Source organism: Microtus ochrogaster, unplaced genomic scaffold (assembly GCF_000317375.1).
Source record: "Microtus ochrogaster isolate Prairie Vole_2 unplaced genomic scaffold, MicOch1.0 UNK41, whole genome shotgun sequence".
Taxonomy (NCBI): domain Eukaryota; kingdom Metazoa; phylum Chordata; class Mammalia; order Rodentia; family Cricetidae; genus Microtus; species Microtus ochrogaster.
Window position 1 is genome coordinate 596552 of NW_004949139.1, and position 14044 is coordinate 610595.

General features: G+C 47.4%; 1 protein-coding gene across 4 annotated transcripts in view; it reads left to right on the forward strand.

Moving 5' to 3' along the window:
* The window catches only part of Fam168a (family with sequence similarity 168 member A), a 141100-nt gene extending 127243 nt beyond the window's left edge, over positions 1-13857 (forward strand). For 3 of the 4 annotated variants that reach the window (XM_005368775.2, XM_005368777.2, XM_026790092.1), the window contains 4 exons: positions 541-683; positions 2820-2994; positions 4075-4205; positions 4687-10115. In XM_005368775.2, coding sequence (XP_005368832.1) covers positions 541-683; positions 2820-2994; positions 4075-4187 — 431 coding nt within the window. In that variant the 3' untranslated portion in view covers positions 4188-4205; positions 4687-10115. Of the gene's footprint in view, positions 1-540; positions 684-2819; positions 2995-4074; positions 4206-4686; positions 10116-13652 lie in introns of those variants that run through there. The other variant, XM_005368776.3, reaches the window with a different exon arrangement.
* The last annotated feature ends 187 nt before the right edge of the window (positions 13858-14044 follow it).

A 14044-nucleotide genomic window follows, 5' to 3' on the forward strand; every position in this document is an offset into this window, starting at 1 on the left:
AATGGGGTTTTTAACCTTCAGACTTGTGAAGAGGAACCGTGGTTGATGAAATCCATTAATGGGAGAGAAGAGAAGGAAAGGAGAGAAGGAGACATTCAGGGTCCATATGTGAGATCAGCTGGGATTCGTGAGACCCTGACTCAAAAACAAATGAGCTAGACAAAGAAAGAAGATATCCTGAGATGCTAAGCAAGGAACCAGAATGAGAAAATAGCGAAAAGAAATGTCTGTCAGGATACCACCTGCCTTTCCACACAGGCAGCTCAGAACCCCACATTGTCTGTCAGCTGAAAGGGCCCCGTAGAGACTATTTGGTTCTAGCTCCTGTTTTAGATGAGAGCCCTGAAACCCAGAGAAATAAGATGCCCTGTTCACCAGAACTGAGGAAGCGGGGACCACAGCTCTGTGGGTAAAGCCTGATCCTTGTCAGTCCTCATCTGTGTTTCCAGCTGTTTGAGGAATTCTTACTGGGGACCTGCTGCCTTCAAGCATTGCTGTTCTGCCTACTAACTAGAGGTCTCTTTTATTGCCTTGGTACAGGATATACTGCAGGGACACCATACAAGGTCCCACCGACCCAGAGTAATACTGCTCCACCCCCCTACTCCCCATCACCCAATCCCTATCAGACGGCCATGTATCCAATCAGAAGTGCCTACCCCCAGCAGAATCTGTATGCCCAGGTAGGTACACATGGAGGACCTCTTCTGCAGGAGCTTCCAGCAAGGATGGGGTGGCATGGGATGAGGAAGAGAAAAGGGAGTCCGTGGGTTTAGCTAGCTCTCATCACTGTAGTGTCACTAAAGAATATTCCTGCAAGACTGCCTACTTTACCTCACTCCCAAAGGGTGAAGAATGAAGTCAGCTAGGTTACCAGAGCCTCAAACGTCAGAAAACCATTAGAAATGATGTGGCTCAGCTCCTTTGTTGGACACGTAGAGAACCTGAGACTGCAGAGGAGAAAGGCTGGTCTGAGGTCGCACCGAGTTATTGGCTGGGTCAGGCTATGCTTTTACTTGTGTTGATCTCCCCTCTTTTAATCTCACGCCTCCCTTTCTTTGATAAAATTAATGAGCCAAATAGGAGAGAGAAAGAAAAGGGGAAAAAAACAGTGTCTGCTACCGGTGCCCTCTGTGGTTCTGTAGTGTTTTAGTGGTCCGTTTGGGTTTCTCCTGCTGGAGAATGTGTGCGGCTGAGGGGAGGCAAGAGAGAACTGTTTGAGACTCCAGCCTGACCATGGTCCATCCTCTGAAGTGACGGTTCTACACGAGGTCTAAGTGGTAATGAGTCTTTAAACTTTGGAGTTTAAAAACCAGCTTTGTTGCTGGGCGGTGGTGGCACACACCTTTAATCCCAGCACTCAAGAGACAAAGTCAGGTGGATCTTTGAATTTGAGAGTTCCAGGACAGCCAGGACTACATAGAGAAACTCTGTCTTGGGAAAAAAGCAAAAACAAAACTAGTTATGTTGCTTGAGAGATGGTTTGGTGATTAAGAGCACTTGCTGTTATTGCAGAGGACCTGAATTTGATTCCCAACACCTGCATTGCAGCTCATACTCATCTGTAACTCTAGTTTCAAGGTACACAGTGCTCTCTTCTGGCTCCATGCAAGTGGTAATACATGAAGGCAAAACACACATACTCGCATACATTTGAAATATATAAATAAAATAAAACAACTAATAGAATTTTTTTTTTCGAGACAGGGTTTCTCTGTGGCTTTGGCGCCTGTCCTGGAACTAGCTCTTGTAGACCAGGCTGGTCTCGAACTCACAGAGATCCGCCTGCCTCTGCCTCCCAAGTGCTGGGATTAAAGGCGTGCGCCACCACCGCCTGGCTAGAAAATATTTTTTTAACTAGCTATGTTGCAGAGTATACTACAAAACAGGGACATGACAACATATGCCTTTAATCCCAGTATTGGGAAGAAGTTCAAGTCATTCTCAGTTACATAGTTCAAGAGTACAAGAGTTCAAGGCCAGTCTACCTGGAAAATAAAAGATAAATAAGAAACAAGAGGCTTGAATCAACTTTTCTCAAGTATGGCATAGTATCTTAGCCTCTAGGGCTAAGGTGAGACTTTGATTATTTACTATTGAGTTAATCTCAGATGCTTTTATCTGCTCCCACACTCGGGAGGCCCATGAATGCAGCACCAGGAAGAGCCGTGTGATCTGGGAAGGGAACCATCACTTCAGAACACTGCCTTCAGAGGTACCTTGCTACCCAATAATGACAAAACGAACACAAAGCAACAACATTCACAACAGTGTGTGAATGCCATTAATAATGTGTCTGCCTGTGTGGCAGTGTTTTGGTGTCCCCGTGCTGAGAAACTGACTATATTCCTTACTGATAAATTAGGGGCAGGTTATGGTAGTGCCTTGGAATCAAATTTTTTGATTTTTTTCCCTTGGGTTTTTTGAGACAGGGTTTTTCTGTAGTTTTGGGGCCTGTCCTGGAACTAGCTCTTATAGACCAGGCTGGCATCTGACTCCCAGAGATCTCTCTGCCTCCTGAGTGCTGGGATTAAAGGCGTGTGTAACCAATACCTGGCAAATTTTGAAAAATTTTAAATGTTAAAGCCAAGGCTAAAGGGAGAAAAGCTCTTACTACTAAAAATTCATAGCCACTCTAGGGGTGCAAGCGAGAGGGCCTTATTTTTCAGATCAAGCTAAATCACAGCAGTGAACCAGTTGCAGAGTGAGACAGAGCAGAGCCCCAGCCTACACTTGTGTCCCTAGGCCAGAGCTTCTCTTACCTGGTTGCTCCCCACCCACCATCTCTTCTCTTCATCCTTCCTCCTCTCTCTTCCCAGGGAGCCTACTACACACAGCCCGTGTATGCCGCCCAGCCCCATGTCATCCACCACACTACAGTTGTCCAGCCCAACAGCATTCCCTCTGCCATCTACCCAGCTCCTGTTGCTGCCCCCAGGACCAACGGTGTGGCCATGGGCATGGTGGCAGGAACCACTATGGCAATGTCAGCAGGTAAGGGCAACATCTGCCGAAGAATCCTTTGCTGTCTTTCAGGAATTCCTCACACTGGAGAACAGTCATGGAATTGGCTGCAGCCCAGCATGGAAATTATGTGCCAGGCTAGAGGGCTTTCCAGGAAGCCAAAGAAAAGATGCTCTAAAATTTAGAAATTTAGAGTATAATTTAAAGTCTAAATTATTTGAAGGGATAAGGAAGATGGCACACAAGATGGGTATATTGAGCAAGGCCTTGAATAATGGGTGAATGGAGGCCAAGCAGAGAAATGAAAGTGGGAAGGGAAGTAGACGCAGAAGGATCAAAGTGTGGTGTATTCATAGGATGGAAAAGGTTTAAGGCGTGTAAGAAATGGGGAGGGGGAGGGGGAGGGAGGCTGGCAGTGCTGGTGAGGACGTGATTGGAGAGACTTGAATGCCGTCAGGTGAGGGAGCTGACAGCTGCAGGAGGGTTTGAACTGACTGTGGGCTGCATTGGGAGAGATGTTAACAGTAGAGGGCCCAGGCAGACAGAAATATAAGAACCATTCCCATAATTAATTGTAAGAGCTGAGAGAGACAGGAGTCTGCCCTTAAGGAGCACTGGGGATAAAGGTGGGAAGTGTGGCCTTAGAAGTAATTGGCACTGCCATGTAGGGCGTAAAGATCCGAGATGTGACCAGCATGGTTGCTCAGTACACAGGAAGCTGCTAGTTATTTGCTCAGTGCCAGCCTGATTAAGGTCCTGGGAAGGAAAGATCCTTAAGGAAGAGCCTTGCCCTTAAATACCTAGGTGAGTATATGTAGAAGACAGAACCAGGAAAGATAATGGTTTCCACACGTGTATGCAGTAAGAGAAGCATGCAAATGAAAGAGGGATTTCCTAAGAGTAATTCTGTCTTCCAGCATCCCAAAAGACTCCTCACCCTAAGGAGTGGAAGCCTGGCAAGGCGGAGAAGGATAGTGATCACCAGGCAGTCCAGGGTGGTGGGGGCATGGACAGGAAGAACAGCCATGTAAAAGCCTTTTCCTCCTCTCCATCCTGTACCCAGGTTATGGGTTAGAGCTTACTCAGGTTTCCTCCTCTCTCTATGCCCAGGTACCCTGCTGACCACACCCCAGCACACTGCAATTGGGGCACACCCTGTCTCCATGCCCACGTACAGGGCCCAAGGAACCCCTGCATACAGCTATGTGCCCCCGCACTGGTAAAGCCTGCAACCTGTCCAAGTGAGTAGGGCCAGGGCTGGGGAGAAGGGAAGGACACATGCAGGAGCTCCTCAAAGTCCTGGCTTGAATCTAGAGCACAGGCGTTACAGAAGCAGGCAACAGTCACCACTTGTTACCTGTTCCGGGTTCTTTAATGTCACTCTTAATATCAGCTATTACTCTACAAATATTACAGCCCTCGTAGTTTTTAACTCATGGGTCTTTAACTCTGTTTTTTAGATACACAGTTCAAAATCACTCAGCCAATTAGACTGAGCAGCGGCTTTGTCCTCTGTTATTAAATTCTGTGCTCTTTGTGGTCTTCAGATGTCTTTAAGTAGAGACTTGGTTCTTCAAATGAAGTCTTGTCTAAATCATATGCCAGCTTTGATGTTAGGCCGCAGCTCCTCACTGTCCTCAGCAGCTCTGGGAGGCATGGAGGGCTCAGGGAAGGGGCCCTGTGGCGCATCACACTCTCAAACAGTGTTCCTTCCTCCCCCAGACCTGGAGTCACATTGTATGCAACTACTCAAGTCTTACACCGGTGCTGGAGCAGTCCCCTAGCAGCACCACCTCTATTTGCAAGAAGAAACAACAGAAGTGCAAGGGTCACTTTATGCATCTTTAATGATTTTTATTTTTATTTTTGGTTTTTGTAAAAGCTGCTTTTTCTAATCTCGGAGCCTCCCCCTCGTGCCTCCCTCTTAGCCACTGCCCTCCTGACTCTACCCCTCTTCCTACCTGAGCAGGCCCAGTCCTCTCTGCACTTCTCTCCTTCCCTGAGCATCCTGTCCCTGCAATCCCAGTCTAGTAGCAGGCAGAGAGTGAGGTTTATTACAATGGCTCATCTAAAGGCTATATTTCATTTGGAGAACATAATAGATGTGGCCGTCAGGTCTGGGGTAGGAACTTGGAGCTGTTGAGAAGGCCACATCTCTGTCAGATTGTCATTTTGCTGAAGCAAGATTACTTCAAATACAAAGAAATATCTTCTAAGAGCCATTGCAAAAGACCAAGAACAAGCCCACCTGGTTATGTAGGAATGTTGTCAGCAGCTTCACGTCCCCAGGCCCAGAACCTGGGAAAGCAGAGAATTTGGGGAAGGGTGAAGGGAGGGAGGACACTGGGGAAGTAGTGTGGAAAAGGGGCGAGAGGGTGCTCAGCTCTGGTTTGAAAGGTCTCTGGCCATATTGCTGGCCTGGACCTTCTGATTTGCACAGTGATGTTAGCTGACCTGGCACTTCCTCCAGAGATGCTATGACCTCAGACCTGCCAAACACTTGCATGGTGGTGGGATCCCAGCATCCAGAGGCTTCAGAAAGCCAGGTGCCTGCATAATCCCACCTTCAGCCCGAACCTCATGGACCCACTCAAGAGGCTTTCTCCTCAGAGAGTGGCATTTCTCTTCCTTGCCCTTCTGCCCTTCCCAGTGCCGGGGTGCACATGTCTGTCCGTGGGGCCGCCATGCAGGCCAAGCTCTTGGTTACCTTCTGCCACTTCACGGCCAAAGTGAAGGAACCACATTCCAGGAGGGAGCTGGCGGTTCTGAAGGTCAGGATAGTGAAGGAAAACAATAGCAATAATCATTTCATACTCATGGAACTGAAGGAACCTTAGCATTCATCATCTCATCCATTCCCCTATTTGACAGATGAAGAAACTGAGGCCCAGAGAAGCAGAAGGACTTCTCTGAACCTTATAGTAAATTAGCATTAAATGCAGCCTTCCTACTTACTGGCATTTTGCCTACAAAAATTTAGCAAGGGATGGATTGGCTTGGCTTTGTAAAATTTAAGTCAGCAGTGTCCACATCTGGTGAGCTCTGACCTCTGGGCTTCTTCCTGCTATTTTCCCTCATGGACTCTAAAGGTGAGGGACTGAAGACTAGGCAGAGGCCACAAAGGGCAGAGGGCAGGAAGAGAAACTGCATTTGGAAAGCCTGTGACGACATCTGGAATGTTTATCCTGCACCTGACTCCACCTCTAGGAAAAAAAGCAAGTGGGCTGGCCGGAAGGGGCTATGTACTTAGGAGAGTAGTCCTTTATCCCAAGAAGAGAAGAATGGGAACCACCAGAAACGGAAGACCAAGCAGAGACAACCACATCTGGGAGGAGAAGAGGGGCCCCTGAGACCAGGAAGCCCTTCCTAGTCTCGCCAGGAGATGGATTGGCCAACCACCTTCCTGTGCCCAACTAGCCAAGCCAATAGCCTCACTGGGTGGAATAGGAGTATCTTGCTGTGTAAAATTGGTTCACTGGTAACACCTGAGACTCGAACTATTTTCATTTCAAATTGATGTGAACTTGAACATCACCTTCCTCTTATTTCCCGTGTTACCCTGAAGGAAACAAAAAAAATGGAAGCCCTTGAGCTAGAATGAGCTCAGAAACAGTCTGACTGTTTCCAGGAATTCGGAGTCCATCAGCATCCATGGCAGAGAGGCAGAAGTTAGGGCTCCTGCCTGCCCGGCCTTCTGGGAGCTTCAGGACCAGGGGAAGACACGGCTGTTTTGGGTACTGACAAGGTTTTCTTTTAAGACAAAGTTTTCCATTGTTGGTCCGCTTTTTACAATGCCTCCTTCTACCTTCATTGGTTTTGTAGAGGTGGATGAAGGTTGCTATAGATTATGTCTTAAATGTTTGAAAAATGCCAGAATAATAATGGTGGTAATGATTATAGAATACATGTGTCAGGTGCTTCACAGATGTTAAAGCATTTCATGACTGATGCCCTGGCCGAGGGCAAGCAGCAGGGTCAGCTGTCCCACCTACTTGACAAATGTGAAAACAGTTCTAGAAGTGAACTGTACGCTGGAATCCTGGCAGGTTTCCTAGACCCTGTGGCCTTCAGATGACCTGGTAGAAGAAAAAAAGAGAGAGACCTAGGAATGGCCTCTTAACATTTGTTCTTTACACATCAGTAAGTAAACACTGTGACCCTCGCAGTTCATGGGGTTTGTCCCTGAGAAGAAGGCATGATGCCTGCTGTTTAATTCATAGAGAATCCAAGACTCAGAAAAGTCCCATGTGTGACTTTCTGGTAAGGAATCCACTGCTGGCTGTAGTCTCTCCAAGCCTGATCCACACATGGGCTCATGTTCTGATGCATCTATGCTCTGTACCTCATATTAGACCTAGTCTGTAGATTCAGGATCAGAAAGACCCCAAGGTGAAAATCAAGGGTTGACATGCTGTAGTATAGAGAAACCAGACCAATTAACCTTTCTCAGTAAGAGCACAAGAGCCCCAGTTCAGCTGGCCTCCTGCTTTTGTTTGACAGAGATCAACAAGCCTGGCCAAGCCTGAGGAGGGAACCATGGCAAACAGACTGAACCCCAGAACGCAGTGTGTGTGTGTACCTCGGGTTAGGTGAACACAGCTCTAGCAAGGGTGCCCTAGGTATCATTTGAGGATTCTGAATGGCCCCAGTGGTCAAGATAGATGAGGCCAAAGCTGTAAGGGGCCCCTTATCATAGGACAAGGCAACACTGGCATCACCACACACACACACACACACTCACCTTGTTGACACCCCTGCCTCCCCCAATACAAAGCTGTGGTAAAGGTGGATCTGTTCACCAGCCTTCCTTGGTGCCATTTGATCATCTTCATTGGCCCTGGGCCAGAAAGTTTGGGTCTGAGAACTGGACTACTCCCAGTGAGTAAAAGCCTGCAAGTCTCTTGCCATGCTTTCAAAACAAGTTCTTCCTATGAGATAAAATTCTTTTTCCTTCTTGATATCCTGACAGTGACTCTGACGTGCATACCCCTCTTCCCTGAGTATTCATCAGGGACACACAATCTATCTGTCCAGACCTCTTTTTGTACATAAAGTACTTTGACACCGATTGCCAAAACCTCTACTTTAAAGATACGGGCGGGGGTCATCATGCTCTGAAGGGATGAGAGACTTGCCAGAGGACACATAGCTCATAAGTACAAGAGCCAAGACTTGATCCTCTGTTCCTCTGCTGCCTCCTGCTGGGTCTCGAGTGTAAGCATGCTTGAAGAAGGAAAGGACTATGTGCCCACAGAGGAAGCGTTTATGGAGACTTGGGGGAGCTCCCATTTTTCAGCTGAGCAGATTTTTGAGAATTTCTTCTTTAGGCCGAGACTTGTATGGGCCCTGGGGACCTAGAGGTAGATCCAGCAGAGAAGTTGCCACAGAAGACCTAACTCAAAACACCAAACGTGACACTGCCCAGTACTGAAGATGATTGGGGACAGTATCTTTGAGCAAGGAGTCTTGCTTCTGAGAAGCCTGCACGTTGGCTCTCTTGACTCCTATCCAGATTCAACAAGGCAGTTCAAGGGGACGTGGCATAAGTGTGAACTTCTGAAACACATTCAACTGGAGTCCTCATGCTTGCTCCTCCAGTGAGAACCAGGTCCTAGAAAGGCTAACTAGGCTCCATATGACCCAGTATTTCCTGGCCATCTAGATGGTTCCATGGTTGAGACCTAGAGGTTTCTTTGGAAGGCTTGATGCTCTGTCCTGAATAGCCTTCAGAAATGAGCCATGGGAGCATCAAAGGATAAGTCTCATGGTCACCAGTTCTGGCATCATAGTGTACAGACATGACAGGTCAAACAAGGCACATCAAATATCTTGCCCTGCTCTGGCTGGATCCATCATTATTATCCCAGGTGTGACTCATTCAGCGAGCTCTGCCTCTCCATCTTGTGTTAATCATATCACTGCTGATTATGTGGCCCCCATACTTGTCAAACTTGGGACTCTAGAGAAGGGCAGCCAGGGTCGGAATGGACAAAGGGGAACAAATCAATGAAGAAACTTAGCCAGGTTCTCTGGTCAGATGACACCTGAGCCTCCAGACAGATTTCTACCCTATTCCCTCTCCTAGAAAAAGCACTCATAAATTTGGTAGTATGTGGTTCCAGAACTCAGTCTTTGACATTCCCAGCAGGCCAACTCCAACATTCCATGGCCAGACTTGGGTCCCATTCCCTCAGTTTCTCCAGCAGGTATTTCTTAATTAAGAAACTGCTGATGCCAGTCAGAAAGCCAGCCAAGAACACAGGAGTTAAAACTGGTTGCCACAGAGCCAAAGAGGGACATAACAGCACCGGCTTCACTGTGGCTGCTACGTCAGTAGTCCTTAGGTATCTCTGGTGTGGCAGTGTGTCCCTTCATCCATTCCAGCCTGAGAACAGATAAAGCAGCTTTACAGCTAGCAGCCCACAGGAATTAAGCGAGTGAATCTGCTTTGGGCTAAACCCAGCACCCTCTATCCTTGACCCCAGCTCAGCCATCCTCCACGTGCACGAAAATCCAACTGAAGAGTAGGACTGGCCCAGAGACCTCAGGTCAGCCAGATCGACTGGATCTGTCTTGTGAACCATGCTCCTTACAAGGTGAGGCAAGACTAGGCCTCCTGCACCTAGAAGTTGTCTTTAATCTTTGAAGGCCCAGGGCCTGTCCCCTTCCTGTCTTCAAGGCATCTGATCCCTTTCATATCACATGACAGAGAAGCTTGTTCTCATGGCATGTAACATCCCTGCGAAGAGAGCGTTGTGTATGATTTTGTATTTTTTATTCATTTTAACCTACAGGTTGGAATCTAATTTTTAAATTTTATTGGAACTCACATTTTAAAAATAAAAACATTAAAAATAATAATTATTATAATAATAAACCTTTGACCGGTGTCTTCCAAGTAGCTTGATCAAATAATTTATAGGCGTGTTCAGAGCCTGGAGGTAAAAACTGGAAAGCCCTGTGGCCACACTTGTGTGTGTGAAGTGTACATCTGGCTTTGTTGACTTGGATTCCTTTGAGTTTTGCTTTGTTTTGAAGATCAGATAGTGATCAGTCTGAAAAGTTGAAGCCAAGAGTTTGTAACTATATGATATTTACTGTAAGCTGTAGAACACTCAACTATTAAAAAATGTTTCCAAAAAAAAAAAAAACCCTAACATGTGGTTCTTGGGTGAAGGCCACACAGATAGCCTTGGGCTAGTGAGCCCTGCACTTCTCTCCCAGACAACTCTCAGTTTTGGGGGGTTTGTTTTGTTTTAAGATGTTCTTGTACACATCTGGAACCTCAGTGCTTTAGAGGCTAGGGTAGGAGTGCAACATGAAGGCTTTGTCTCTAAGCCTGGGAAGATGCTCAGTGGTTAGAACACTGGTTACTCACAGAGGGCCAGTGGTTCACAACTGCAGCTCCTATTCCAAAGGATCCAGTGTGTTCTGGTCTCTGGGGCACCAGGCACACGTGGTGCACTTACACGCAAGCATTCATACACAAAATTCCATACATGCATGAGAGAGAGATCCGGTGCTGTGTCTTCTTGGGACTATGGGTCAGGCAGTGCATGGGCACTGTGGAGTGTCATCAGCACCTTGGCCAGACAATGTGGTAGAAACCAGGGAAAGCTGCTAAAGAACTGACATGTAGTCAGGCTGGGGAGAGGGAAAACTAACAACAAAACCCCGCTTTGTCAAGTGTCTTGTGGCTGCTGCTTGCCGCTCGCTTCTGCTTGTTGATCTCTGAGGTCCTCACGCTCTGCGGCCAAGAGAAGCTCTGCTATTTTCCCATGTGGAGGAAAGAAGGGCCTTAACTAAGGGAAAGCTGAAATTCATACTTTGTCTAGTTTCAGAATCCATGTTCTGCCCATCTCAGTGGAGGTGGTTTCTTTTCTCTCTCCTCTCTTTTTTAATGTTTTCTGAGACATTTTCTCTGTGTAGCTTGGAACCTGTCCTGGAACTCACTCTCTAGACCAGGCTGGCCTCAAACTCAGAGATCTGCCTGTCTCTGACTCCTCACTGCTGGGATTAAAAGTGTGCCCCACCAACCAGCTATGAGGTGGATAGAGCCTTCTCTCAAGCAGTGAGGGAGTGTCAGGAAACCAAGGGGGACCATTAAAATCCACAGGGCCTCATACAAGCAGTCATTAAGGACTCTTTTTTTTTTTTTCCCCTGCTGTACATTTGAATCTTCTGTCCCTCCCTGCTAATGCTGCTCAAGCTTTGTCTTAAACTACTACTCTATTGTGAAGGCACCATAACCAAGGGAACGTACAGAAGGTAACCATCATGGTGAGGTGTGTGGAACTGGAGCAGTAAGTAGTTTATCCAAAAGTAAGAGGCAGGCAGAGAGAGCTACCTAGGAATGGAATGGGCTTTTGTAACCTCAGAGCCCACCCCCAGTGACCATTTCCTCCAACAAGGCCATACCTCCTAATCCTTCTCAAACAATGGCACCAACTGGGGACCAAGCATTCAAATGAATGAGCCTTAGGGGCCGTTCTCATTCACAACACAACAGGGGTTCTTGAGCCATCCAGCCATCTTTCTTTCTCAGGGCCTGGTCTTGACAATCCACGTTCCACAGCTCAACACGTTCAGTTGCAGAAAAAACTGGCCTAGGACTGGAGAGATGGCTCAGCGGTTAAGAGCCTTGCTTGCTCTTCCAAAGGTCCTGAGTTCAATTCCCAGCAACCACATGGTGGCTCACAATCATCTGTGATGAGGTAGAAGATTCAGTAATGTTTGAAGACCTTCCATGGAGGTGCAGCACAGAGACAGGACTTGTCTAACTTGGGTAAGTCCTGAGTTCCAATCCAATGCTGCAAGAACCAGTAAAACCCCCCCATGGGGTAGGGATAGGCCTACTGGACCATTGGACATACCTTGGCCCATTCTAGAATGGGAACTGGAAATTGGTACACCTCCCACCAAGCTTCACTCTGCCTCCTGATATACTCCCATCCTATTTTGTACATGACCCGTCGTGGAACTGGTGAAGGGAGAAGACAGAGAGGTAGGAGGTTGGACCCCAATGCCTACTCTTCCCTCCAGTTCCCACCTCTACTAGGGAGAGGGCTGCTGGGACTTGTAGGAAAGTTCCCAAGAGAAAGTGGGGCTGTGGAGAGTGTCACACATCTGCATCACCTCCCACCACTTTGGTCTGATGTTGGGAAATTGTATGATACAATTAGGAAATAAGGAGCGGGAAGGTGGTAGTGCACGCCTTTAATCCTAGGCAGGTGGACCTCTGTGAGGTCAAGGTCAGCCTGGTCTACAGAAAGAGTTCTGGGATAGCTAGGGCTGTTTGTTGTACAGAGAAACCCTGTCTTGAAAAACCAAAAAGCAGCAAATGAGGAAACAAGCAATTCTTTGAGCAAGCAGGAGCAGGGCAGAGTACTGCTCATAGGAGCATGCTTACCAGTCTGGAAGGCCGAACATATTTCCACCCTGACTGGTATCTGAATGTGTCTCTAATCTAGCCTTTCCAGAGAATGGATGGGGTCCCACCTCCTGTCTCACCCCCAGGAAACACTCTTATCTTCATGCACCACACAAGTGGGCTGTGTTATCCAAATCATAGATAAGTTGGCTAACTAAAGGGACAGGCAAACTTGAGAAACCAAACTCTTGAGATACAGCAAATGGATGCCAAGGACACCCTGAAACCATAGGGACCATTTTCTTGAATACACTGAGGGAAACTGTCTACACCTACTTCATTGAGGACCATGTACCCAAAGGAGATAGTTTGGAGAAGCAGGGTTAGGTGCCCATCCTATCAAAGGTTGCTTTTCTCTCTCTCTCTTTTTTTTTTTTTTTTTGGTTTTTTCGAGACAGGGTTTCTCTGTGGCTTTGGAGCCTGTCCTGGAACTAGCTCTTGTAGACCAGGCTGGTCTCGAACTCACAGAGATCCGCCTGCCTCTGCCTCCCGAGTGCTGTGATTAAAGGCGTGCGCCACCACCGCCCAGCTCAAAGGTTGCTTTTCTTCTCCCGCCACCACCATTCCTGGCACTGCTAGGCCAGCCACCTACCATGGTTTCTGCCCAGAAAACTGTCCTCAGTGAAGTCAGGCTTTCTGAAGTCCAGCATAGCCACCTGGACCCCTTCTTTAGGTCAGCCTTCCACACCTCACAAGTTCTATCAATTTCTAGTCCTTCTGCCTCCATGGGACAGTCAGTCGTTTTTGCCTGTCTCTTCCATTTGTTTTTGTTTTTCAAGACAGGCTTCTCTGTGTAGCCCCTAGGCTGTCATGGAACTCACTCTGTAAGCCTAGTTGGCCTCAAACTCCCAGAGATCCACCTGCCTCTGCCTCCTGAGTGCTGGGATTAAAGGTGTACGCCACCACCGTTCAGCGCTCTCTTCAGAATTAAACAGTATACCACACATTAACAAAACCCCAACAACCATGGTGGCTTTGATATGGGATGGTGTTCCTTGGTTATCATGGTATTGGTTCAGCTCTCACCAAGGAAACTACAAAGGCCCTGCCTGTCCACCCTGCCCTCCACGCCCCCCCACCCCCATAAATGACACTTTCTGGCCTCTTGGCCAACTTTCCCCAAACTCTATACCCTGATGGCTTTCTTATCACCAGGCTCTAGGATCTGCCCTGAGACCTTTTCCTAAAAATGGACCCTCCCTGCCCAGTTGGCTGTAAATGCCCACCTGAATCTTTGTAAACTATTCCTTTTACCCAGATCTATCTCCCCAGAGCTCCAGCAGCCTCCTGCTTCCTTCCGGTGCTCCTGTATGACCAAGAGGACCAAGACTTTGTCGTCCCAACAGCCATGGAGAACCCTTAGTCCCTCCCACCTTTGGCCTTTGCACACACTGCTTCCCACTTCGTGGAACACATCCCCTCCCACACACTGAGCTTCTATATGTCTACTGCTTCCTGTAGAGCTGTTGCCACTCACCACATGGCTCTTGTGCCCTCGAAACATATTTAGTTCATGTCAAGATGTGTAAAATACAGAAGACTCTAAACTGAAAAATAAAAGCTCGTTCATGATTTTCATAGTTATTTTATATTGCAATGAAAACATTCTGGATTTACTGGGTTAAAAATATTAAAATTAAGTTTACCTTT